Below are 27,144 nucleotides of genomic sequence, written 5' to 3'. Positions count from 1 at the left end.
TTCATTGCCTCTTCCAGTGATTGTTTTTCAGATAAATATTTCTGGGAGGTTTTTACATTTCCTTGCTCTGAGCAGGTGGTGATGATGGATTTCATCTGGACAGAAGTGAAAGTTTGAGTTTTAAAGTGCAGGCTTTCTACTCAGTGACAAATAGTAAGCAGAGAGGTATTCTCTGTCATAACCATTTTTGTTTGTTTTTAAAGAGAAAACAAAGATGTAAAAACAAAACAGCCAAACTTTATTACTTTGGAAATACAGTCTATATCATAAAGGAAATATTTTAAATATTCGATATTAAACAATAGCAAAGATCACTTTGCAGAGAATAAATGAGCCGTGTCAGTATTTTCAGAAATTGTCTCTCAACAGCGCTATGAGCCGGGCAGCCGCCGGTGAGGGCGGACAGAGCACAGTGTGTTGGTGCAGTGTGGAGATTTGGTAGCAGGTAATTATTTACTGCCACAGCAGAGGAAGCAGCTAGCTGGTGCTGGGCAGAGCGGGCTCCCAAGATTAACCCTCTGGCAGGAGCAGCTCTGCCACCAGCCGGGACGCGCGGTGCCAAGCCTCACAGTGCTCTGAGCCTTCCCACGTGAACGAGGTTCCCTGGCGGCCTCCATCCCCGCAGCCCCGCTACGAGTGCTTCTTCCTCTGGATGGCCTCTGCCCTGGCAGCCAGGCTGCGGGCGCAGGCGGTCAGCGCCACGATGAGGACGCCCACCAGGAAGGTGACCAGCGGCCAGAGGAAGCAGTGCAAGAGGACGGTCTCGTCATGGGTGCGCTTCAGCATGACGTCGTCTGGCCTGCAAAGGGAAGGAGCGTGAACCCACCCGGCGCCAATGGAATGGTGTGGAAGCAATAAAGTCATCTTACGTGCATACTTCTAACTGAAACGGCCTCAGACATCGCACGAGGAATTCCAGGTGCGATTACAGCTCCTCTCCCAGCTGTGAGCCCTGGCTGTGCTCCAGGTGAAGCGGCGAAAGGCCTGAGCACATCCCAAGAGGTCCTATGGGGACCGGCCAAGACCTGTCCCACAAAGCTGTGCAGTGGTAGCTAGGACAGCCGCGTGGTTGACATATCTGTCCCCAAAGGGAGCAGAGAGGAGGGGAGCAAGGAGGAGGTGTTCCAGAGAATTCAGTGGGAATTGAGCCAGGCCAAGTGTCTGACAGCTCAGTGCCCACCTGCTTCCCACGAGCCTGGTAGACGGTGTGGGCCCGTGCAGGCAGGTTCTCAGCCCTAGCTCTGCCTGCTTTCTCTGCAGCTTAACAGAGTCATTAAGTCAGTCTCATAGCATTTGCACTTTCTGGCTGCTTTCCCAGCTCCAGCCAGATACGGGCAGACTGCTGGAACACCATCTGCAAAGGAAGCAAGCAAACTTTTTCCAGTTAGGAAAATACACACCGTTGGTCCTAGCTCTGTCAGACCAGCAGTGGGCTCTCTCTCCTGCCCCCAAGAACTAAGCACGGCCACAGGCAGGAACAGCCACTGGTGCAGTGGCTGCAGCACCTCTCCCACAATAACTCCATCCCACCCAGAATGCAGCCCTGAGGAACCACCTCCTTCCAGGGGAAATAGAGAGAACCCCCTCCTGCTGCACCAAAAAACTAAAGATGCCTGCATATTGGCAGACACCAGCATCTCTGTGCCACCAACAGTGATCATGAGCAGCTTGGCTACATAAAAGCTGGCGCTCAGCTACATAAAAATTGATCAAAAGAAATCCAGGTGCATTCAACAGCAGAGATGTGAAGTCTGCTCAGCTGAAATCCTCCAAACACATCATCAGGCACATGTGGAGACTGCAATTTGAATAAAATAACACAGTGTGCACAGACTCACCATCTATGCCACCCTAATGGCAGTACCCAAACAAAAATTATTTCCTGGGAGGCACAGTACTGCTTACCTTCTGTTCATTGTATCATGACCTGTGATTAACAGAGTGCTAATTGACCATAAATAGACAGCACTGAGTTGTCTCTGCTCTAAAATTGCAAGAATCACTGAATTTTAAGTTTGTGCTTTTTTAAAAAAGTGTATACTAAACAAAGAGTTCAAAAACAAAAGGCACACCAATAAACTAGAAAATTGGATTCAATTAAAGAAAGAAAACGTGGCTGGGGAGAGCAAGATATCCTTTTAATTATATCTGAAGAGATTCAGGAAAATATCTGATGTGACTGCAGTGATGGATTCCAACCCTCATTTGCAGGTGAGGCTGCAGCTCTTTTCTTTTGGAAAATAGGTGTGAAATTAGTGGAGTTTCAGTATTATTGCTGGTTTTAGTTGTATATTACTATTAACAGTAGTTGCAGCAGCAGTCCTTGGGTCATGCTTTATAGAAAGTAAGAAACAATTCCCTGTTAACTGCTCACAGCATCTCTGCAGACAATGCACACTGCAAAGATGTGGTACTGCTCCTACAGTGGCAAACATTGCACAGCACCACCAACACAACCAAGAAAACCTACACACATCTCAACTTTAACTCTGAAAGCATTACTTCCCCTTTTACTGCCCAGACAAGGAAGGCAGAAATCTGCATTCGTTGTAAAAGGCAAAACAGCATTAATTTTTAGGAGGACGTCTTGCTCAGGGTCATAGCCTCTCTGCCCCTGAGCAGGGCTGCCTGGATGAACGGGCACTGAGTGAAGCAGATCTCCACCACACCCCATGGAGCAATTACCACACATCATGCAGAGAACTGCTTGCAGAGGTTACCAGAATGTCATGCAGGACCAAAAATCTACAGGCATGTAAATGCCTTCGTTATCATGTATTTACTACACTGTGGAATTTCTGTGACACAGCAGAAGCCACAGAAGTGGCGGTGTGGGATAAGGAAATTTTACATACATTTTTTGTATTCAAAGATGTCTGCCTACATCTTTAAATATATGCAATCTGCACGCACTCACGTTGCCCACAAAGGTTCAGTGCCTTCAGCTTCATTACAACAAGCACTCATTAGTGCTTTTTCCGTTGCTGCAAGGCCTTGGCATGCCACAGGCAGGGGCAGAGCCTTCCTGGCCTCCTGGCCTGAGCACAGCTCCACGAATGACACAGTGGAAGAAAGGATAGGAAATAGCAACACTGTCTTCTAACTGCAGGGAATTAATTAAGAGAACTGTGTTTGTACCAAAGCAGAACAAGATTTGTATTCCACCCTATATGGATGAGCAGCCCTGTGGTTACAGCACCCATGGCTTCTGCAGAGAATTATTCCCAGGTAAATAGCCTACAGTGTATGCTCACCACCATACAGATGGTCACTACTCACTAGTCACTACCATTTGCTCTTCAAATTTGATGTGAATTTGTGTGCAGCACCAAGCAACATTGAGAGGTATAAACTACTCTGCAGAAAAGCAATCACAGTATGTTCTTGCTATAATGGATGAGCCTAGAGCTGAAGATCAATAATATCATTTAAATTGACATATGTTCCTTTGTCTATCTCTGCATGGCATGAGATCGAGGGCTCTGAGCTGATGGAGATCTTTGTTTATTACTTTTTGTCATTGTGATTGGTATCAATGAGATCTATAACTTGAAGAAATTAGCCACAGAATTGTCTAGGTTGGAAAAGACCATCAAGATCATAGAGTCCCACCATGGACATAACCTATCAAGTCCCACCACTACACCACGTCCCTTAGCACCGTGTCCACACGTCTTTCTTCTCAAACTGATTGAAGCATGCCCCACCAGCCTACAGGAGATGCCCAACAGTGAGCTCCACACGCAGTAACAATTCTGACAGCATTACCAAATTAAATTTTATGAAGAGGAGATGATGCCAATTCATTTCTCTAGAATTTTATTCTACCCTTTCAAAAAGCCACTGATATTACAAATACTACTCTATCTAGGGGTCCTACCACTATATTCTACACGTTTTAGGCAGATGACAAGGAGCAGTTTGCTGCAGCACACAGTTCAAAAAATGCTGACAAAAGATCTGCACATTTCTTTCCTGAAGTGAACATATTTTTCCCTCTGTTTGTACGATTTTTCCTGCTTGGCAAGCTCTTTAATTATCATAGCTCCAAAAGTATACCTAGGCAAGCGCCCTTAGAGTCAGCAAAACGTAACTTTCAAAGCTCATTCCTATCTCCAGAAGAAAATAGATGGTGTACACATTTCAGCCTAGACTATCTTCAAGTATCTCTGGCTGCGAGCCTTTCTTCTGCTGCATATAAATTGCTGTACAATCAAAAAAAAAGTAGCACTTCAAGGCAGCCATAACATTTGGCAATATCATTTAACGGTACAGGACTCAGCAAATATAAGGAAAAAAGCCTTGCCCAAGTGCTGCACAGAACAAATGGCAGAGCTTAAGCAGCACACAGCCTCTGATAACTTTGCCTCAGCCTCGCCTGCAGATGTGACATGAGAATCAGCTCACCCAGCCCAGGACACCACCTGGCTGTCTGCACCTGGGCATATTGCCCTGAGCTCCCTACAGGACAGAGACAAACACCCAGCATATGTCAGGCATTTATTTTGAGTGAGACTTAAAGATCCCATTTCTGTCCTCTGTCACTAACAGCTAACTTTCAAAGCATCTCACCCGCTGTCTCGGATGAATGCCATTCACGATGTCGTCTGCAGAGGATCTGAGCATCCCCTGCCTGGTGAAGCCAAAGCCACTGCTCAGCTCCTGGTCAGCAGGGCCAAGCAGCCTTTTGGCACATCCTGTGGACCAAAGCTGCCCCCAGCAAGGGCCAGACCAGGTGTGATACCACTGCACAGGGGGTCGTGAGTCACTAGTCCTTAGCACACACCCCAACCTGCAAGCTCTGGACAGTGTTTAGCCCCTACCATAAGAAACAACCAGATTTTGCTACGAGGCACAGGTGGTTCCCCCAAGCAAAAAGCTGGCTGGAGACAACAGATTGTTCTCCTGGGCATGCAAACTAGGCCTACAGTCTCAGCAGGGAGGGGACGACAGCCATAGCCAGAGTAGGAGGAACCTGAAGGCCTGAGGTGTCCAGCAGACTGCCCAGAGGAGTCAGGCCCCTCAGCGTCTGCCAGCGTGCTTCAGTTCTCCATGCCAGATCCTTCTGCAACTGGAAACTAAGCCCCACAAAACCTTGGCTGACCTGGAGACCTGAAGTATTTTCTTTCCACTTCCTCATCTATATGGACCTGTCATCCCCTTCACTGCCGTTCTCTCAGATTCCTCCAAGTACGCTGCACACTGTGGGTGCAGTCAGTTCCAGCCCCCGCAGCACTGTCACATCACAGCCCTCACATCACCACCAGAACAAAGCGAGCAAGAGTGCTTCCCCCCTTTTCCTGATAACTGAAGGAAGGAGACCAGATGTGTGACCCTGTGTTCATGCACGTCACACCAGCATCAGGAGTAAAAGGAAGAATAAAACAGAAGCGGTGATACTTTGAGTTACAGCTGTCTACTTTCCAAGCATGTGTGAAAACTGAAAGTTCTGTGAATATTTATTGAATGTATCTGACCTATTAATCCACTACGAACACAGTTCCTGAGTCAGTTTGCACTATTTACTGGTCTCTCTTTTTCTTCCAGCCCCTCATGAACACAAGAGCGTATTTAGTTCTTGAGGTAAAGAACTAAATACCCAGCAATTTGCCACCAAGGCACTAAAAAGGATGCTTTTTGCCACAATACTGCATGATTTAAAGGGAACTTTCCTTAGAGCTTTGTATTTTTATCTCAAGTGGTAAAAATGCTTTTCCATTCCCACGTAGCTTTTCACCAATAGAGCTGTCTTGCACAAAACTCCTTGCATTAAGCCTCATCACTACTTGTATGTACATACATATTGTGCAGAAAGAACGAAGAGAACAGTTGCTAAACAGATATATAAGCACTTCCATCTATGCAAACGTACATTACTTACCTCAAGTGCTGGTTAAAATAGCATGTAAATGGCTGTGAACCCACTTTCTCTTTCCAGTATTTCTGCTTGTACGTGACATTCTCAGAGTTCTCCTGATCATCTCTGGCACAGGGAGGGATGTAGGAACACTGTCAACACACGCAGCAAAACAGAGTTACTTCTGTGCTTGAGAACACCAGGCATCACTTTCTCCACATTTTTCTCTTAATGCCAACACTATTGAAATGGGCAGAGAAAAAAATAGTACAAGCTCCAAAGAAAGAAAACCAGTAAGTAAGCTGAAGTTCACTTGACTTGCTAGTTGCACCCTGCAGGTATTGAAAAAGAATTCAGAAACTTTCAGAAACAATATCAAAGATTTCTCACAGAATCACCAAGGTCAGAAAAGACCTCCAAGATCATCCAGTCCAACCATCCACCTGTGTACTCACTAAACCATGTCCCTCAACACAAAATCCAAATGTTCCTTGAATGTATCATGTTTTGTTCTGTTACCAAACCAACCTGCCATGTAACACCTATGGGTATTTGGCTTGTTTTGTTGTCGTGATGAACATGGAAACAATCAAATATTCCAGCAAATTCCAGATGATGAGATATCTGGTATCTAGCTGATATTCTTTGGCACAAAAGACTTTCAATGCTACTTAATACAACATGAGCAAAAAGCAGCACAGAAAGTTCAAAGGCTCACCTTAGCAGAGCAGTTCAGTGTCTGCTTCTACCACAGAGAAGTCAGCCATCGAGATCCCGGCTCCTGGCTTTGGATATCTGCTTCAAAGCCCCAGGAGATCAAGGGCAGTCTCTCCCCAGTCACAGCTCTCGAGACTGGGCTTTCAGAGATTCAGCCCTGGGTCAGTCCCAACACTCATACATTGTTTCCAAGTCTTGTTTTTCACAAAATCACAGGATGGATGGCTGAGGTTGGCAGGGTCCTCTGGAGGCCATAGGAGCCAACCTCCCTGCTCAAGCAGGGTTGCCTAGAGCAGACTGCCCAGGACTGTTTGCCTTTGGCACACCACTCTTCCCTTCCAGCCACAGGGAATTCAACAAGAAAATACAAACTGAATCCAACAGTGGCAGTATTGAAATATCAGTGTCCAGGCAGAATTCCTCCTGTCATTACCAAACAAGAGATCATTACAGGAGATGTTGAACCAACCTGAGTAACACAGCTGAACTTATCCCCAGGTAACATAAGGCATGGGCAGTAAGACCACCTTTGCTGGTAAAACTTTCTCTGGATCCTGCAAAGGCCTTCCACGTCCCCCAGATAACTTGTGAATCTGTCACAAGCTCCACAATCTGGTGAAATATTCTTTATCCCCATCCTGAATTTCATACTTAAGAACAACTGCAGAGATCTCCAAGAGAAGTCTATCAGAATGGACAAGCAGCTAACTGTTGCAGTCTCCGAGGGCAGACTCATCACAGAGGACTTTTCTGTTGCTTGTGTTTTTGTTTGTTTTGTTTTGTTTGTTTGTCTTATTTTGTTTTGTTTTTTTTTTACAGTAGTTCCCATTCTTTTATCTTGATCTGAAAACACACCAGATCTGTTTCTGTCTCTTCTCTCTGTATCTTCATGGAGAAAAAAAACACAAAGGAAACACATGGAAACTTGTCATAAATCACTGGGACTTCATTGGTTGAATCTCTTGAGAAACGACAATCTCAAAGAAAGGACCGGCCCCTACCTGAGGAAGAATTGTCATCATATGAATCCTATGGGTCCTCCTGAAACATCTTCTCAACCCAGTAAAGGCCCTGAGCAGTGGGCAACAGCTTAGGTCCAACCCCAAACTGTATTTATCACCTGCTGCACAGACACTGGAGCTTGTTTTCTTCCTCGGTGCGCCATCAATAGTTCTCACTAACCTAGTGTTCATTTTGGCTCCTTCCGACCCACGTAGGTGGTGAAGCTTTCTTTTTTCAGCCTCCCAAGCACACTTGTTGGGCACTTCACTTGATCAGCTGCATCGCCCTCCAAAGCACTGTCAGCATGAGGATAGAAGGGGAGAATAATCTGGCAACTTCCACAGCCATGAGCTGGTAGGTGAACCTGGGATAACCTCCAGCTTTGGCAACAGGCAGTTTCTGAAAGGTTAATTCTGCAGTCCTCCCCCGCAATACACAGTGTGAAATCCTACCATCAAAATACAACTAAATGGCAAGTGTCTGAAAGCAGGCTAGGATGCCTTGCACTTAATTGCAGCCCAAGAAGTGACATCCATTTTCAGTGGAAGGGTCCCACCCTATAATACTTTGATGTTTTTTCTTAAGCCAGTTACAAAGAAGTTGGAGAACAGCACTTAAGATTAGACATTCAGAATAAACCTAATGATGTGGAGAGCTTTTCATAGGATCCATCAGTACATGGTGCACCTCCTACACTATATCACAGCAACAATAACATTATTATGCAATTTAAATGCAGTCTCAATTACGCAGCTCAAAATCAGTACTAAGTTAATAATATTCACTCTTCAGTCAAAGCTGCTGTTTGGATAGATGACTCAGGATTCAATTCAGTAAAAGTGTCAGAGAGCAGCTAATACAACTTCACACCACTGTTTTAGTGAGCTTTGTGTCTAGTGTGATGCTCCCCCACCAGCGTCTCTGCAGATGCCTGAAAAGACTCCTGGCTGTTTTGAATGCTTCGCTGGAGCACATAATGGAGGAGAGGCAGAGGCATGAGTCCTGGTTTAGCTTCCAGGTTGCATTTCATACTTTCAAAGATCAGTTCTTGCCTAAATCAGTAACATTTTTATAAAAAGAAGTCAGACCTGGTAAGCCCTGAAGAGAGTTGTCTCAATCCTAGAAGATATTGCCTGCATGAAGAGGCCAAGAAAATCTCAAGCACAAACAGATGCTAGGGCCCAAAGCAGAAGCAAGTTAAAGACAAACTGACAGCAAAAGAAGGAGCAAACCTCTGGCCTCAGACTCCAAGAGCCTCATTAAGGACTGTCTTCCTGGCAAACGGCAAATTGCAGCATGTCCTGTTTGCTGAGGATGGCAGACAGCCTGGCATCTCAGTTTGGGAAGCTTGTGGTGAAATGGAATCAGGTTGAGGACAACAGCAAGTGGATGAGATCACGTGCCTGGCAAAGTCCCTACTCCCACCCAGTGTCCCCAGTGGGAGCTGTGCCAGCACCAGACCACTCATCTACCCCAGCTCTTGAAGCCAGCTGGGGGCCCAATGACTCAAGCCCATCGGAGCATCCCCGGAGGAATCCCAACCCCATCACCAAACTGCTGTGCTGGCATGAAGCAGACATCATGTCCTCCCAGTTCCACCTCTCTGTCTTAAAAGTTAGATGATAACTAGTCCCTGTTTAGCTTTGCTTGTATAAATATGCTCTTGGTAAGTATCACTGGAAAAGTACAACACACCTTTTACACTAAGAGTTTGATTCCTGATGAGTTTCTCCAAACGTGTTGTGCAAGCATTCCCTCACATTTCCGGGTTGTCTTCATGGCCTGAGAGTAAGGAAGGGCTGCTCTGATCGTCTTTGCTAGCAAGGAGCAGAGGTGCATAAGCACTGAAAATTACATCCCCAGGCTCTAGACCTGTCCCACATCCTCTCAGCAGCACCGAGCAGCATGATCTTCCAGAACAGTGCTTGACTGTAAGGAGAAGTCCGAAAGCAGGACAGCAGATCCTGCATCATACTGCCTAGCTGAACCCACAGCCCAGCCCATCGCTGCTGTGTGTGCTGGCACAAGCTCTGTGGAAGACGTCTCGCTCCACGGCCAGGATGTCAGCGACAAACTGACTTCTCAATTAATCCCCCTTAAGCCTTATCTCAGAGATGATTATTGCTATCAAAGCAGCTGAAGAAAGGCTACCGCCTCTCTGCTGAGATTTCTTCTTCTGAGACAAAAAAAAAAAAAAAGGAAATCCACAAATCTCTCAAAGCAAAATGTAATCGCGTGCAGTGCTTCATATATACATTCCTGGATTAACTCTGACCCAGCTACATAATCTTTTAAGAGCCAAAATGAATCCTGGGCCATAGAGCAATGCAATCATCCCAGGAAGCAGGAGGAAAAAAAAAAGTCTTTTCTTGCAGCTGGAGCTCACAAAGACAGACAGATGCATTTATATACCAGCCCACTCTACTACAGAAAGTAGTTTTCATCTGAAGGATGGGGGATGTTTCTGTGGGGGGCACAGCTAGTGGCCAGCTTGGTACAGTTGTGTGTTACAACAAAAAATATGCATTTGTCACACTACTGCTTTAACAACAACAACAACAGAGCCACCCCATGAGGAGAAGCAGCCAAATGGAATGGAGAACACCGAGACCCTCCAAAAGAGAACTGTTCGTGCTTTTTTTACCCTCCTACCTGGGACCTGATCAGCATGCTGTGTGCTTCATTCCATTAACATGTATGGGTGTGCTACAGGAGGAGGGCAGGCAGGAAGGGTTAAAGGGCTCCACAGGTGCTTGCTCATAAATCCACACTGGGCCCTAATCAGGAAACGCAGCAGATTCCCAGCCTGTTGTTACGTCCAATCTGTTTTAGCACCAAATCCTGAAAGCTCTCAAAGACGGCAATAGTTTAGGACACAAATAAGAAGAAGCCTGTAAGCACTCTGCCAGACAGGCTTGAATCCAGGAGAACGAAACCAAAGCACGGAACACATCCTCCATCTCCTTTAAGAGGATACATTTCCCTAATGGGACCTAAAGCACTTTCATTCTCATTTTGTATTGGTATTGCATAGGTAAGGAAAAATAGTTGGACAAGGTTTCTTTCTATGTTCTTTTCCGCTCAGTTAAACTCAGTTTCAACCAAAGAACGCAATCACATCAAAACTACATCCTTCCTGCTCGGTCTCGGCTGGTCAGCCTGGTTCAGCCCAAACCGGAGAGGCCAAACGGGGTTCCGAGTTCCAGTCAGGCTTCCAGAAGGGCGGGAGAAGGCGGGATCGTGAAGTCAACGGGCAACAGCACGTCGGGAAGGGAGAAGTTTGCAGAGCTCCCACAGCCCCAGCCCCGCAGCCTCACCGCGGCCGAGCGGTGCCAACCACTCAACCCAAACCCCGTCAGATTTACCCTCCCGCCTCCCGCTCCGCTGACTTTTCACCCACGCCTGCTACGCGCCCGCAAAGCCACCGAGGGCCAAAAAGCGACGCCTGGAGCCCGGCCGCGCAGCCCGACGGACGGAGCCGCACCGCTGCGGCAGCCTCGGGACGCGCGCCGGCTGCCAGCGCTGAGCCCAGCCCGGCGGGGCTCCGCGGACCCGATCGCGAGCTCATCTGGGACGCGGAGTGGGAAACGCGGGGTCTTCTGGAAACCATTTAACCGCATCTCCTCCTCGCCCGGCATTAAAAGGCAAAACGAGCGTCCGCCCCGAAAGAAGGAACAACGCTGTCCCGGCTGGCCGGAGGCTGCAACTTTTCCACCAGGGCTGGTGCAGAAGTTGAGCGGCACCGAGGAAACTTCCACTTCGGCGCCCGCAGCCTCCCCGTCCCCACCCGCCAAGCGCGGCTCCGAGCGGGGCCCGCCCCGCGCTCACCTTGGGGTTGGTGCGGAGCTGCCGCTCGTCCTCGTGCAGCAGCGCGGGCGCGGAGGAGCGGGAGGTGCGCACCAGCACCTGCAGGCAGGGGTAGCGGGCGGTGCCCCGGCAGGCGGCCCCGCACGAGAAGGTGCAGGCGAAGCGCTCGCCCAGCTGCCGCACCGCCAGCACCGTGCAGTTGGCGGCGCCGCCGCCGCCCCGCTCCTGCAGCGCCGGGCGCAGCCAGCAGCAGCCCAACCCCAACAGCGAGAGCAGCCCGGCGGCGATGAGCAGGAAGCCCAGCCGCATGCTCTTGTCCTCCGCCTCCGTGTACTCGTAAGCCGCCCGGCCCCGCGCCATCGCCCGCCTGCCGCTCGCCGACGGGCAGCCGCTGCCATCGGCCGCGGATCGGCGCGCCTCGCCCGCTCCGCTCTCGGCCGCTCCCCCTTCCCCGCCTCCTTCGGGGCCGGGGGGCGGGCGGGTAAATAAATAAATAAGCGGGTAGCGGGTAAGAAATAGAAGTGCAGTCGAGAGTGAGGGGGCGGCGAAGGACGACGTCAATAAAAAATGAAATAAAAGTAATACGAGCACGAATAGAATAGCATGTGAATAGGATAAGAAAAGAAGAAGAGGAAAAGAAGATACAATAAAAGAGAAAACAAGTGGAAGGAAAAGAGGGAAGAAAGAAGAACAGCAGAAAGAGAAGAAAAGGGTAAAAAAAAAAAAAAAAAGAGGAAAGCGAAAAAAGGGGAAACGAGGAAAAATGAAAAGAAAGGGAAAAAAGAGAAGGGAAGGAAAATAAAAGAAAAGAAGGAATAAAGAAATAGGGGAAAAGGAAGGAATAAATAAAAGAAAAAGAGAGGAAAAAATAAAGAGGGGGAAAAAAGGAAAAAATGGAAAGAAAAGAGGAGGAGGAAAAAAAGGAGAAAAAGGAAAGAAGAAAAAGAAAGAAAAAGAAAAGAGGGATAGAATGGAAAAGAGGGAAAGAAAAAGAAGGGAGAAGTAAGAAAAGAAAAAAGAGAGAAAGAAAAAAAAAGAAACGGGGGAAAAGAGCAAAGAGAGGCAACAAAGAGAAGAAAAAGGAAAAATAAAAAATAAATCAAATTGGTTTTAAATGAATGGCAAAATAGAAATTAAAAATTAAATTTAAAGATATATGTATATAAAAATAAAATAAACCAACCAAAATAAATCCCGTTAGTATCAATTGGGGGGAAAAAAAAATGTATTAAACAAAATGAGAATATATCAACCCAGCTGACCTAATTCAGGTCTGTTTGGGGGCGGAAGGGACAGCTTGCCGTGGGATTATCTGCCTCGGGGAGATTTGCTGCGGGGAGGCTGCCGCAGCTTAGTGCCATGCAATGTGCAAGGTGTGATGCCTGGACTGGGGCAGGCCCTTCTTTTCCTCTAAGGCCGTGTCTGAGACCCCAGTGCAGCACCAGAACAGCCTGACTGGTTGTTATCTGCAGACCACAGGCCGGCCAGACGGTGGCCGGGAGGCAGGGATTGCTTTGAGCAGGAAGGTGTCAGTCTTTAAAAGGTAGCCCTCAGACGTGCCCTGTTCAGATGCAAGGAAATGCACCTCTCGCAAATAAATTTGGTCGTTACCCAGCATTACTGGCTGTGGCAGCTACCGCAGTGCCAAAGTACAATGAGCTGCTCTCACATTTTTATTCCGCAGTCTTCATCACAGAACAAAGTGTGACAACTGCTGCTGATGATACAGCAGACGAGAAGGTACAGAAAAATGGAAAAATAAATATGGGAAATAACGCTTTCTTCTGGCCACGTTTTTCACTTTCCCACTGCAGAGCGGCGACGCCAAACTTTTAAAAAATAAAGTTGTTCCGTAAGTTCTCCAAATGGAATATTGAGCTGCGGTTGGCAGGAGGGCCATTAGGCACGGCGCTGTGACATGAATGCAAATGGATGCCAGCGCTGTCCCCAGCTGCACTGCGTGCTGCCGCTGGGCCTCGGGATGGCAGCCCCACCGCAGCCGCTCCCAGTGCTCCAGGTTTCTCTGGAACGGCGCGCCGACTCCAAGCTTTCAGCATACAGCCTTCCTATTACAGGAGGGACATTTTTAGTAGGTAGACACATTACCTGCTGTAAAATCCGTGCTCCTGAAGGAGGGCTCCAGCCACGGTTCCCGACTATCCCCACCTTTTGCTGGGCAACCTGGCTCACCCCATGCAGGCTCTGCGGCTTTATGAGTTGGTTTGTTCTCGCCCAGGCCCTGCACATAAAGTGCTATCAGCCAAAAACAGGCAAACAGCTCTGTGGGCAACACCACAACTTTGAGAGCTGGCTTTCCTTCATTCACCAAACCCTGTGCTGGAATCCGAGCAGATGGTGGGGCTGTATTTTGCCTGGAATTGGAGGCTAATGTTTACCAGATAACCACGTGTTGTTTTTGAAGTTCTGCACAATTATTTTTGTTAGTACTAAGCCAGTACTACACGCCTGCTCTGGTCAATTGGATGAGAAATGACTGCTAATGCCCAGATTGCAGGAAAATGAAGCTGGGTACCAAGGCCTGGCTGTCACTGCAGGAGGCCACAGCCAGGCACGCTGCCACTGCGAACACAGCCTGGGGCAGAGAAGCCTGGGCAGTCAGCATGGAAGGCTAGCACCTGTGCAATGGAACCCAACTGTCCTACTCAGGCCCTGGGGTCCCTTCCTTGCCCTGCAGCCTACATGAGAGCTTCACCTGCCGCCAGCTGTGTGGTGCCCACTCGCTGATCACATACCTGTTCTGTGGTACAGAAGGGATGCTGCCATCTGGGTGCTGTTTGGGACTGGGCAGAGCTCTGCAGGCCTCCCTTGCAGCAGACGGCCCGCCTGAATGGCACAAGTGACAGGACAGGCTGGCTCTCCACAGCCGTGATGTATTGAGAAGGGACGGACTGGAGCCTTGTGAGGCCTCATGCATTTCCTTCAAAAGCCTGTGATGGCCACGAGGGAGCTCTTGCAGAGTCTCAGCAATAGCAAACAGCCTTTTCGAATAACCCATATATATACACACATATATGCACGTATACAATAAAAAAAAAAAAGCCTTTTTGAAACCAGTGCTGTAACACCCAGCAGGAAGTAAACCGGGCTTCAAAGGGCAGGTGACAGCTGGCTGCTAGAAACACAAACTGGGGCAGTGAAAATACACCAGCAAAACAAAAGAAATCCTCTGCCCAAAAACAGTTTTAGAGAAAAACTGAGGGGGTTGCAAAAAATTCTCCAAGGTCTGCATGAGAAATAGCAGCTCCAGGACACTTCCCCTTGCTCCTGATCAGGAATGTCTGACAGGCAATGTAGGATGGTGCAGACAACAGTGAAAATCAGCCCGTTTGGTGCTGTGCTGCACTGCGGTGCAGGGCCACGTTGGTTAAACCAGAGGTTGCTGAGAGAAGTCTTTCTGCAGGAAGCTGTGACACACACCTACATACAGTACTGCTGTGTTAATACTAACATGGCAGCATGAACTGCAAGAGAAAGCATCTCAGAAAGCAAGATGCAAGAATACTGATTAACGCTGCTAATTCTGCACTGTCTTGAATCAGTATTGTCCAAAACCATCATTCAGTGTGTTTTAACATTACTTTCAACTGAAATAGTGAACTGGTTTTAAGTGGTAAATTACTGAGGTAATTCAAACCACAGTTTCAAAATTACTTGCCTAGCTGCGTTTCCTCTGGCCTTTTGAATATACTAGATCTCAGATTTGCAGAAATGAGAGCACACGTTTACTAAAAGAGATGGGGAGAAATGAAAACAGCTACAGTGCTTTAATTTTGGAGCTACACAAAAACATCAGCTGCCAATCCAGCTTAGCTGCTCGGCCTGATCTGCATCCTTCACCAAAATTGAGATTCTACTGGTGTAACTTTTAGGCAGCAGTAAGCTTAGAGAAACATGAAAAGTAAGCATACTCAGAAATCTTGTGTTACCACAAGCAGCTGTTATAGTTCATAACTTACAGCACTGTGCGACTGCCTCACAATTCAGATCCCACCTGTGCTCTTGGAAGCTCTTAGCAGTGTGGAGAGAAACCAAGTTCTCTTCCTTTGCTCCACTCAGCATCCAGCCCTTCAATCAAATTATGGGGAATTCACTTTAAATATGTGGGTTTTTTTTCAGTGTTCCTTTTAGGCAATAAATATCTTTAAAGCACTGCCATTCAGAAGCCAAATACCTTCCCCAAGAGCTACTGCCACCTCTACAGCACACAGGATTGAGCAGAGTATCACACAGACCGCCCTGCCTTCCAGCACTGCTCAGGGCAGACCAAAGATGGGTTCTGGTCTCTTACGGGTTGTGGAAAGAGCCTGCCATCACACTGCAAGCATTCCCCAAGACAATTTCATGTCTGACTACAATACACAAGTGCTGTATCTGACTTTGTGTAGATTCTCTTTTTCATGGAATCTAAAATGGAAAGATACAAACAATACTGTTTTGGGACAGAGGGGATTTCAAACATCGCTCACAGCAGAACGATACAAACCTGCATTCTACACACACAAGCAATGGTGTGGTCAGCAGTGAATGCCAGCACGCTTCCAGCTAACACTAATTAATGGAGCCACAGTCACGTGCAAAATAGTTTAAGACATGTGAGCATCTACAGGATTCCCTGGATTATTTGTGGATTCAATTAGACTAATCTAGCACCTGAAGGTACTTAAGCACACGTGGCACAAGATACTAAAGCAGAGATTAAGCCCTGAGTGCTTCTTTGGTTACTTTCAAACACGCAGGTGGCCCGTGCTTACCTCCTTCCTCTGGGACGCCCTGCACCCTCAGATGGCCCCATAAGGCAGGGCAGGCTGAGTGACAACTGCAAAATAAAGCAGCGGTCGGCGATCACTGCAATACTACAGCGGATCCAGTTGGTGAAAGCCACTTTCACAGCCCTGGAAATCCAGGGGAGCGGATTTCCAAATAAAATGGAGCTATTTCATGATTCAAGAAATAGTTACAAACAACATACACTGAGCAGAGATGAGCAACTGGTTTCACAGGCCAAAAATCGGAGCCGTTCTGGTTGTTTCCAAGAATGCCGGTTTATTTCTCAGAACTTACCTTGCATGTTGTACAACATTGTAATTATGGGAGAAAAGCACCACAAGTAAATTGTTTTTTTATTAAGTAGTATTCTATACTTTCTCATTTATTTATAGCAATAATGAAAGAGATGCAAGAAAAGCCTCAGAGCTTCGCTGTTGGTTTTAAAGATCTCCAATTCAGTAACCAGTTTGCTACAAGTATAAATGAGGTTTCAGGTTTTCTTCCTTTCAGAAAAAAAAGCAGCATTCTGATCAATCCATGTGGTATTGGGCTACAATGCACTTCCTTGTTTTATATATAAAACCGTCTCTCCTGCTTCCACCCAGGGCACAACGTGAAATTAAAGACTTTAAGTTTCCGTGTATACATATTTAATTGCATGGAATATGAAGGAGAAGATGCTTGTTATTCCCCCTGGGAAGAACAAATCATCCGTTCCTCACCAGCAGCTGAGAAATTTGCTAGACTCACGTGCCTTGCATGTCTGAGGCACGGCACGGCTGAATGCAACAGCATCATCACAGTAACCTGTTGGAAAACCTACATTTTCAGTTGTGTTTGAACTACCACAGGTATTTAGATAGTGAGATACGACTTGTAGTGTAATTCATCTTGCTCCCCTTACCGCGCCTGGCATTCATTTCCACAAGACTGGCAATGTAGAGAAAAACAAAAACCAACCAACAGCATAAGAAATGAACTCATAGGATCTGATGGGAAGCCTGCAAAAAATGTGATGGTCACAACAGACTGGTAGTTAAAAAAGAAAGAAAAAACTAACATTTATCACAGCAGTAACCTTTTGGAAAATTCTCCTCTTTAACATTTCAATTTGTGTCCACTCTAAGAAAAAGCCACCATATTTTTCAGCTGTGTTCGTCATCATTCACATTATAAACATCCCTCATTTAAATATGCTGTAGTAATAAAAAGATGTTAATTAGTAGGCTTATGTTTTTTTATGTCTATCATCTTAAATTACACATAAAAGTGTAGAATCTAAAACCACGATATATCTGATACAGAAAAAACAACAATATCATGAATGGTCAATTTCCAAGTTTAGTTCAATAAATGCCAAGGAGCTATTTTGCACTATATAAAAAAATAAGTTAAAACCTAAAAAATAAAAATAAACCATAAATAAGAAGGATTAATGGACACTGTTTTTCTGCTTTGATAATTTCAGGTATTTTGAAATGCTTTTTTATTACCAGAGGCAACTCAGTGTGAAGTTCTGGTTGCATCAAGAGGAAGGAAACTATTCCAATGGCTCAGGTTTTTCTTCCTCCACTCTACAGAGCAGTTGTATTTCAAACAGTTTGTACTCATGTTTGTTCAAGTCTGCACGTTCAAGTAGTAGTGATCATCAAATGAAATGCATACCTACCTAAAGTGGGCAAGTTTGGGACTAAGCTACGACCGACTCGAAGCCACGCTTATCACAAGGTTTCCTTCTGAGACGAGTTCATGAAGCACCTTTTTATCACGTGAACTATTGAAGTGTTACCCAATCCCAGTGTAAGAAGGATGTGCTTTTTTTTTTTTTTTCCTCTTTAAACAAAACAAAAAAGAAAAGGTTTCAAAGCAAGATGACCAAACATTTTGGCCTACTGTGGAAAAGAATGCAAATCTCTGTTATAAAATTACTTGTCAGCAGCAAAAAGACTCTTCAAGTGCCTTAACCACTGTACAGCTTGATAGTTTTAATACTTCAATTTTTTTTCCATTATTCATTGTTGAAGAAATAATTTCACAATCTCAAATCAAAGTCAACACTGCAGTGAGGAGAGCTTTTCTACTTTATTACAAAGAGAAGAAGCCTTTATGTGGTCAGAAAATACAAGATTGATCTTTTTTTTCTCTTCCTATGAAACGCTGCTGTTCAAACAGCCAGAGTGAATTGTCTCAGTTCACTTAAGTCCCATCACATTCACTTGGGTATGGATGTCCTTGGCTGCTGAAAATCTGGCCCTTTAGTGCACAGGGCGACAAAGTAGTCCCCTGACCAGCAGTTCCAGAATGTCCCGTTTTCATATATTGCATCCATGCACACCTCCTAAAAATGAGGTACAGCAGGGCAAACATTTTCCAAAATAGATGTCATATATATAATATATACACATTCGTACATACATACCTTTATTCATGTGATGTCCAAAAATTTAAAAAAAATGTACACATTTATTACAAAATCGTAACAAAGACTGGACAGTGTTTTGCTCATTCTGGAAAGATGAAGCTCAGTAATACACAACTCTGGAAACTAACCAGAGACTGTGGCAATATCTTTCTTCTAAACAGTCAGATATTCTTGCATTAAGCTTGGCGAAAACTGCCTTTCAAAAACAGAAGGGGAAGTAAAATGAAGGAAGCAAACCTTGCTCATCTTTCCAAATGAAATACGAGAAGGATCTTCACATAAAAATGCACAAACATTTTTTATTACCAATAGTGCTACAATGAACAATGCAAATTTTGTTGTCTAATTTTTTGTCTTTTTTCTTATTTTTTGTCTTTTTACATTTTGGAAAACTAAGTGGTAAACTTTTGTCAGTGTACTCGCTTGTCTTTACAGACCCAAGCTTGTCTGCTGGCAAAAATAAAACAAAAACAAAAATTCAGACCCTGCTCAAACTAAAGAAAAACAATTACAAATTTAGTTGTTGGGCAGCACATAATTAGTAAGGCAGGACCTCAAATGGTGACCCTTCGCATGAGCCAATTGCCAGATCCTCAAGGAATTAAAACCAGGATGCCTGAGCCACATCAGTTCTGCAGTTATGTTGAGTATTGTGCTGAGACAGCCATACCCCAAGAAAAGGGAAGTCTTTAGAAGGCTTGCTGAGCAGGGTTGTAGTTGAAGGTTGATGGCAGATGAGGCCTTTCTTCTAATTTGTCATATTCCAGATGGAACTCCTACAATCAAAAAAGAAACAAACAAAAAAGACAAAGCCAAATAAAACTATGTGCCATTTAACTGCTGAAAAGTGTTATCCACATGCCATATTTGAAAAGCACAAATACAAAAGAGATCAAGTCTTAGTCTATCTTGAGGCAAAACCACGCAATTTCACTATCTTGGGTTCTGTATTTTAATTACAAAAAAGCCAATATCCTGAGCCACTACATCTGGAACGTGTGGGTTCCCCACCACTTTTTTTTAAATGGTACTTTACTCTCAGAACTCTTGTTATGATCTCAATTATACAATATGTACACCACACACTCACAAATCAGCTCATGCCATGATTGCGTTATGAATAAAGGTTCCTGTCTTTCAACAATTCAGATGTACAGAGACTTATTCTGTATGATCTGAAGTTTTGAGATATTTTGGGGGTATTCTCATAGGCCCAGTCTTAAGTTAAACTAGCTAGGTTACACCTTAGCACAACAATGGGGAACATGACAAAATTGCTAGACACACTCTACTGAAACCTAGGTAAGCCAGAACTGAAGAAAAATAATCTATCACGTCTCACATTCCAATTTAAGCTGCAGATTTATCCAAATCCTTGTGTATGTCCTGAGATCCTTCATATTACATCCTTCTTTGAAAACATCTCTCACAAGAAATTTGCCTGGTGTTTTATAAACAACCATTCAGAATAAAAATCTTTGCCTATGTACTCAGATGCTACACAAGGAACTGATGCATAAACAAGCAGCTTCACTGTCTCACTGGCACAACCACCTGACTTCCATCTGAGGGATTTGGTTTGCCTACTTGTGAAATATCTCCATGATGCAGCAGGAATTTTTAATCTGACTATAGCAACTACTACAAATCAGATTGCAGCTAGCCCTGATATCTAAATGCATCCTGATTATTACATAGAAAAAGCAGCTTTTCCCTTCGTGACCTTGCACACAACCCTCAATTAATACACTTTGACATTTGGTGCTCCTTCCCTCATCCATGCAGTTACAAGGAATTACTTAAATCTGACATTTTTCAGATCCTTTCCACAGCTTAACTTTACCTCGCCCCCATTTTATCTTCATTCAAGAAGTACAGAAAGTGGAAGCTGCACAACTGTTTTTTAAGGCTACTTCTTTTCTACACAAGGGATACACAGTCATTTCTTTTGCCTAGCTGAACAGGGAACCTCAGCAGACCTTCATCTGTATCTATGGAGAAAACTGAATCCCCCTCCTTTTACACACCGATAAAAACACTAAGAGTGCAGAATAGATTATCCTAAAGCACTCCCTCAAGTGCTTAAATAGTGCAACATTTCAGCTTTTATGAGTAGACAAACTAAACAGAAGAACAAATCAACGCAACATCAGAAATAAAATCTAGGAAAACTCAACTCCCCAAACTCCCTCCTTTAAGGCAAAGCAAGGTCTAACTAGTATGGAAAGAACATTCAGAACAAAACAAATGAGGGACAAATGCTAGGAATTCAGTAGGTCTCTATTCCCCAGAGAATACTGTACCTAAACCTGGAAAATCCTCGCAAAGCCTGTGTGTGAGGTTACAGCCATTTGCACTGAAGTGTTGCATGTTTGCCTCATTTTTGCTTTCCTGCTCTGCTTCAGCCAAGATGCGTTTCTTTTCTTTTCTCATTTTTTCCACTACACTCTGTGTGTAGCCTTTAAGTTACACATACAAGTGAATTGCTTTTGGCACTCCTGATTAACACTGCATGCCAGTTGGTGTGTGTTCCCCTCTCGTGCAGATCCACACATACGTGCTGGTACTGAAGGGATGCCTGCTCTCTCCTTTTGTCAGCAGCAAGGTCAAGGTGTACAGGTATTTTGGTGTCAATAGCTGGTCTAGGTAGGCTGGATCTTCATAATTCTGAAGTCATTTTCTAATAGGAAAAATACCTCTCAAACTTCTCTCCCATTCCTGGCTTTCAAAGTTTCCATTTTGCACGTAATCATGGAATCATTACTATCATTCTGTTGGGGAATTGCTTCTTTTTAACAGAATTGTAAACAGAAGAAAAGAGTTAATAATAAAAGCTTAGATCAGTTACCTGAACCTTCACATGCTCTGAAATGCCCTTGAAATTACACATGGAAAACAGCTACCGAAACCATTACGATGGAATCCATCACCCATAAATGGGGTTTCCAAACTTCCTGTGGCTGTGTGCTACTGCTGGGCCTGTCCAAAGGAAGGTTTTGGCACCTTGAGCACTGCTTTGTGGGCCACAAACTGGAAACCCTTTGTTTAGAAGGAGGAATACAATTTCCTACCAAAGTTGCTTTAGGAGCACATGAGCTTCAGACTGCTACTGATTTTAAAATAAAAAGGCTTACAAGAGCCTTTCTGACTTACAGTGTCAGCAATGCTGAAGCCCAATATCCAGCAGTATTTAAGAATACTTAGTTATATCTGACAATACCAAAAAAGAACTCACTGACGAAAATTTGTTGAAAACTAAAAGGCAATTATTTATTGTATGTAGAAAAATACTTGTATTACATGTTTTTTACACTTTAAGTCTTCCCTTTTTATTCCAAGGGCCACTATAGTTTAGGATGTGAACAGCATCACTGATATTTTTGAATATAAACAGATACAAAGTGTGAAAGTGCCACTTATCCATTGACAAACATTCGTTATGTTGTTTTACTTCTTAAATGGAATAATTATTAAAAATTAAATATCTCTTAATAACCAAGGAAAATGAGCACTAAGTGTATCTGGAAACTTAGGGCACACGTGCAACACTACATAAATTTTCTATGCAATTAAATCAGTTCCTTCTTGTGACATTCTGAAAACTTTTTACATCAGCCTGCACACAAACAATAATACGTAAAAATACTAGAAGAAGAATCGTTTCAGGTGATCCATAGCATTAATAGACTAAGCCAAAGCAAAGTTAGCTGGATAAGAATTGCCCAGAGCACAACTTATTCTGGGCTATGTAGTCCCATCAAAGGACAGCAATAAAAATTCAAGTGGGACCAAAAAAGCAGTATTTATGCTGGCTCAAGGATGGGTGCAAAGACCCAAGTTTAAGGAGGGCCTGAATCCAAATGCTACGGCACATCTCTGTTAGAAGAACAAATTGAACATTCTACCATTTTAAGATCAGTATTAATACTTTTATAATTACTAGAAACTCATTTAATATACAGGCAGCAACTCTTACAAACAAGTAAACGCTTCGAAATTTAACCTTTCTCCAGAAAGAACTCCACATTTTATAGATACAAAATCGAAGTATACAGGTTATGTTACTTTTTCCTCTCCTTACATGGGATTAATTCTCCTTACTTTTCAAAGGAGAAATTCCAGACAGTCTGCTTCAGACAATTTAAATCAGGATTTCAGTAAACATGCAATTGTAGAAGGCATTTTTGGTCTCACATCCACTTCCCTTCCTCTCTCTTTCACGTCTCCTCTACAGCAGCACGCTATAAAGCCAAATCCTCAGTGAAAAATCAAAGTGCCTTTAACCATATTGTACTTCCTACATGCCCTAGGATGAAAAACCACATATGGAGACATATTTGTAGTCAGCATTTTCCTGTGTTCTGTTTGGCATTTAAGGTAATTTGAAATTTACTTGTTAACATTCTCTCAATATTTAAGCCACCTATCAATATGGAATTAACAAAATCTTAATAGATAAGGAGCTCTCTATTATTTTGTTTAAAAACTCAGCTTTTTTTTTTTTTTTTTTTTTTCTTCAATTTCCTTCTTTTAGGAAATAGAGTATTAGGAATAGAATACACAGCCTATTCTTTAATTTACAAAAAGAAAGAAAAAATGTATTTTCATTGAAGTATGTAGTCTGCTTTACCAAAATGTGTAAAAAACAAACAAACAAAAAACCCTAGGATACTATCAAAAAAATCTACTAATCCTTGTTCTGTTATTATAAACCTAGCTGTAAGACTTTCTAACGTTATTCAAAGTAAATAGTTACATTTTATTGTATCAATTATAATTCAATATAACTTTTAATAACTGAGTTACTAATTTACAGGTACAATAAATACACAAGCAGATAATTGCATAATGCAACTTCCTCAAGGCACAACACATTAAAATACGTGCTGCCATCTATTTGAGCATATACACTATAACAACAGACAAGTTTATAAAGTACCGTGAAAAATAATTTAATTTGCATATATAAATAAGAGAGTAATTTACCAGAAATAATTCTTGTTTGACTGCTTCAAAAGAGCACTAATGAAGCCATTAAGCAACAATTACTATTGTGGCCTTCTAAGGAATGGTATTCCCAGTACTCACTAGTAATGCAGCTCTTACACTAAGAGACTGCTATTTATCAGAACTCTTTTTTTCCCCAGATTGTTATATTTTTAATTTCCTGAACCACTGATTAATACTTCTGTGATTGATAGAAAAAGTTGCTTGGCTGTATTTTCCTTCAGTTTAGAGGTCATCACATACTGCCATTTTTGTTTTACTCCTCATAGGAAAAGTCTACAGCAGAAACTATCAGAGGTGACACCATTACCATACAGTGCCAAGACCACACTTCACATATTTATAGAAATTCTCATTTACTGATCACAGAGGGAACTCTCGCAGAAGAGTTTCCAGCAAGTGATTCCTTCTCCATGCAACACCATACCAATTTTTCCTCGAACCCTTCTCTAGACTCCTGTGATCAATAGTTAACTTGCCTGGTGCCCTTCACACCCAACTAAAACCAAGTTAAAAATACAAAATGCAAAAGAACCTGTATAGAACCTGGGTAAAATCATTTGGAGAACTCATTTTGTGCATCTCTGTTTCATCCCTACAGCCATGAATACCACTTATACAAAGCCAGCTCTACTCTTTAACAGAGGAAGGACGAAAGGGCCAACAACTCAAGCGCTGGATACTGAATTTCATGACAGTACTTACAACTCCCAGTAAAGAAAATACTGTCTTCAAAAGTAGTGCTTAAGCATCAAGTAGTAGCTTGATACATTCACTACAGGTAGAAAAATGAGAGACACTAAGGATGTCACTATCCTTAAACAACGGCCATCACTTCCTTCTAGTAAAATAACTTTTTATTTCCAAATATAGTAAAATTTCAATCTAATCTACTGATGTGGATACCTACATTGGACTTCTATTGCTCATTAACAAATAGAAAATGATAAATTGACTCCAAAGAAGAAATCTATCCTTTCAAAAAGTAATTACTCCCTCTCCGAAGATCTTAAGTAATAAAATAACCTTAAACAGTGCCTTGGGATACCTAACAAGCTATATTCAAACAACAAATCAACAATTTAAGCAGAAATAAAATTCTCGGTTTTATTTAGGTTCTCTTCTGAGGGGAGAGATGTTTTTGCTTTAAGGTCTTGGAATCACCTTGTATGTATGCATTTTATATATATATAATAAATTGCACAAGCACAGCCTGCTATTAAAATTTTCCATTAGGAAGCTTTAGCTTTGTTATGACCATTGGAAAAGCAGTAAAACCAATGAGTCAAATGTGCAAACGGACTGATGAGTGCCACATGTCATTGGAGATGACTAAAATGTAAATTTCTCAGAGGGCTGGACAGACAAAGCAAATTTATTCAATAAGAAAGAAAAAAAAAAACCAAAACCAACACGTCTAGTTAATCTTCAGATGAACTAGAACACTGAATTCTAATGCCTTTAATTTAGAGCTGATGTTTGAAAGCACACCAACCAACACATAACTATTCAATGGAATACTTATGTTATCTTAAAAGTATGTAGATGCAGCTTGACCACAGAAATGAAATGCCTTCTGTGCAAGCAATTCAGAATTTTGGCTTTCCAATTAAATGAAATATCTAAACAGAAGAATGTGCATAGTTCCAACATATAGGAATCTTGTTCAACATCTCAAGATTTAGTCTGATCTGCCATGTGATTACCAGAAAATAAAACGAACACAAAGGAGTATGGTCAGACGTTCTGTAGGTACGGTACATGTTCTAAGTTTCTTTATCATCAATGAATATGCCACGCTGGTTAAAACTTGAAGGAAAATCATGCCACTGCTATATAATTCCACATAACTAGAACAGGTTGGCTGGTCACAGCCAAAGACTTCTAATCAATGGTTCTGTCAGGGTAGAGGCCAGTCACAAGCAGTGTCCCCAAGGGACACTGGTCTCGGGACCAGTGCTCTTCAACACCTTTATCAATGACATAGAAGATGGCATCAAGTGTGCCTTCAGCAAGTTTGCAGATGACACCAAGCTGAGTGGTGCAGTTGATACGCTGGAGGGAAGGGAAGCCATCCAGAGGGACCTGGATAGGCTGGAGAAGTGGGCCCATGTGAACTTAATGAGGGTTAACAAGGCCAAGTGCAAGCAGTTGTACTTGGGCCAGGGCAATCCCAGGTGTTTATACAGACTGGGGGAAGAACTTTTAGAGCAACCTTGCAGAGAAGGACTTGAGGGTCCTGCTGGACAAGAAGCTGGACATGAGCCAGCAGTGTGCACTTGCAGCCTGAAAGGCCAACTGTGTTTTGGGCTGCATTAAAAGAGGAGTGCCCAGCAGGGAGGTGATTGTCCCCCTCTACTCAGCTCTTGTGAGGCCCCATCTGCAGTACTGCATCCAGGCCTGGACCCCCAGTGCAGGAAGGATGTGGAGCTCTTAGAGCAGGTCCAGAGGAGGGCCACTAAGATGATCAGAGGACCTCTCCTATGAGGAAAGGTTGAGGGAACTGGGTTTGTTTAGCTTGGAGAAGAGAAGGTTCCGGGGAGACCTCATTGTGGCCTTCCAGTACTTGAAGGGAGCGTATAAACTGGAGGGGAAACACCTGTTTATGTGGACAGTGATAGGACAAGGGGAATGGTTTTAAACTAAGATAGAGGAGGTTTAGGTTAGATATTAGGAGCAAATTTTTCACCCAGAGGGTGGTGACGTACTGGAACAGGTTGCCCAAGGAGGCTATGGATGCCCCATCCCTGGAGGCATTCAAAGCCAGGCTGGATGTGGCTCTGGGCAGCCTGGTCTGCGGGTTGGCGACCCTGCGCATAGCAGGGGGGTTGAAACTCCGTGATCTTTGAGGTCCTTTTTCAAACCAGGCCATTCAATGATTCTATGAACTAAAATTAAATGGGGTCAGCAATTTTTTGAAAAATTATTCAACTCAGACTCGAGCTAGGTGTGATGGCTGCATGCATACTGCTTTCATACATCTTTTCCAGCTCAAACCAGAGCTGAATGCAATCCCTTATAGGGCAGGCTACTGCCAGAAGAAAGTATCCCTTTTTTCAGGTTAGTGAATGACAACACTGCTGATCACTCAAATGTTTTTGCACTTATGTACATTAGAAAGCATTTGCTTTCATGGGGTGAAGAAATCATAATCAAGGAAAATACACTGTACAAAATGGTTTCAAAGCTGAAAGACACTAAAATATTGGAAAGTATTTTGAAAATACTTTGAAAAGAGGATGGAGAAAAAGAAGCACAATTCCATAAATTGCAAATAAAGGGTCACGAATATTGACAGTATTCACAACAGAAGGGAACAAATTATCACAAGTGGAAAGGGAGAAGACCGTTGTTCTTTTTGTGTTTTTTTTTAATGCCTCTTGGCCTAGAATACAGAAAACAATCATGAAAATATCTCCTTCCTAAGAGAAGCAAGCTATTTTGAAGTACTTGAACATTCAAACAACAGAGCACTGAACTCCTACATTATCCTCAATAAGACAGTAACTAGAAACAACAACAAAAAGAAACCAACCCAAGCCAA

At 43.6% G+C, this 27,144-nt stretch overlaps 2 protein-coding genes across 4 annotated transcripts in view; both read right to left on the bottom strand.

The window, feature by feature from the left end:
* Positions 1 to 217: 217 nt before the first annotated feature.
* Positions 218 to 11,743, bottom strand: KCNMB4 (potassium calcium-activated channel subfamily M regulatory beta subunit 4). Its single transcript, XM_042872790.1, has 3 exons — positions 11,405 to 11,743; positions 5,882 to 6,009; positions 218 to 799 (listed from the first exon to the last, which is right to left on the bottom strand). Exons 1-3 carry the CDS (start codon positions 11,741 to 11,743, stop codon positions 631 to 633), a joined length of 636 nt encoding a protein of 211 aa, XP_042728724.1. The 3' UTR covers positions 218 to 630.
* Positions 11,744 to 18,233: 6,490 nt separating this feature from the next.
* Positions 18,234 to 27,144, bottom strand: part of CNOT2 (CCR4-NOT transcription complex subunit 2) — a 93,903-nt gene continuing 84,992 nt past the window's right edge. For all 3 annotated transcript variants that reach the window (XM_042872544.1, XM_042872545.1, XM_042872543.1), the window contains one exon: positions 18,234 to 19,369. In XM_042872544.1, coding sequence (XP_042728478.1) covers positions 19,283 to 19,369 — 87 coding nt within the window. In that variant the 3' untranslated portion in view covers positions 18,234 to 19,282. The remainder of the gene's footprint in view (positions 19,370 to 27,144) is intronic.

This window comes from Lagopus leucura, unplaced genomic scaffold, assembly GCF_019238085.1.
Source record: "Lagopus leucura isolate 7727_CA_CO unplaced genomic scaffold, USGS_WTPT01 Super-Scaffold_100008, whole genome shotgun sequence".
NCBI lineage: Eukaryota > Metazoa > Chordata > Aves > Galliformes > Phasianidae > Lagopus > Lagopus leucura.
This window is presented reverse-complemented; position numbering and strand designations above follow the sequence as displayed.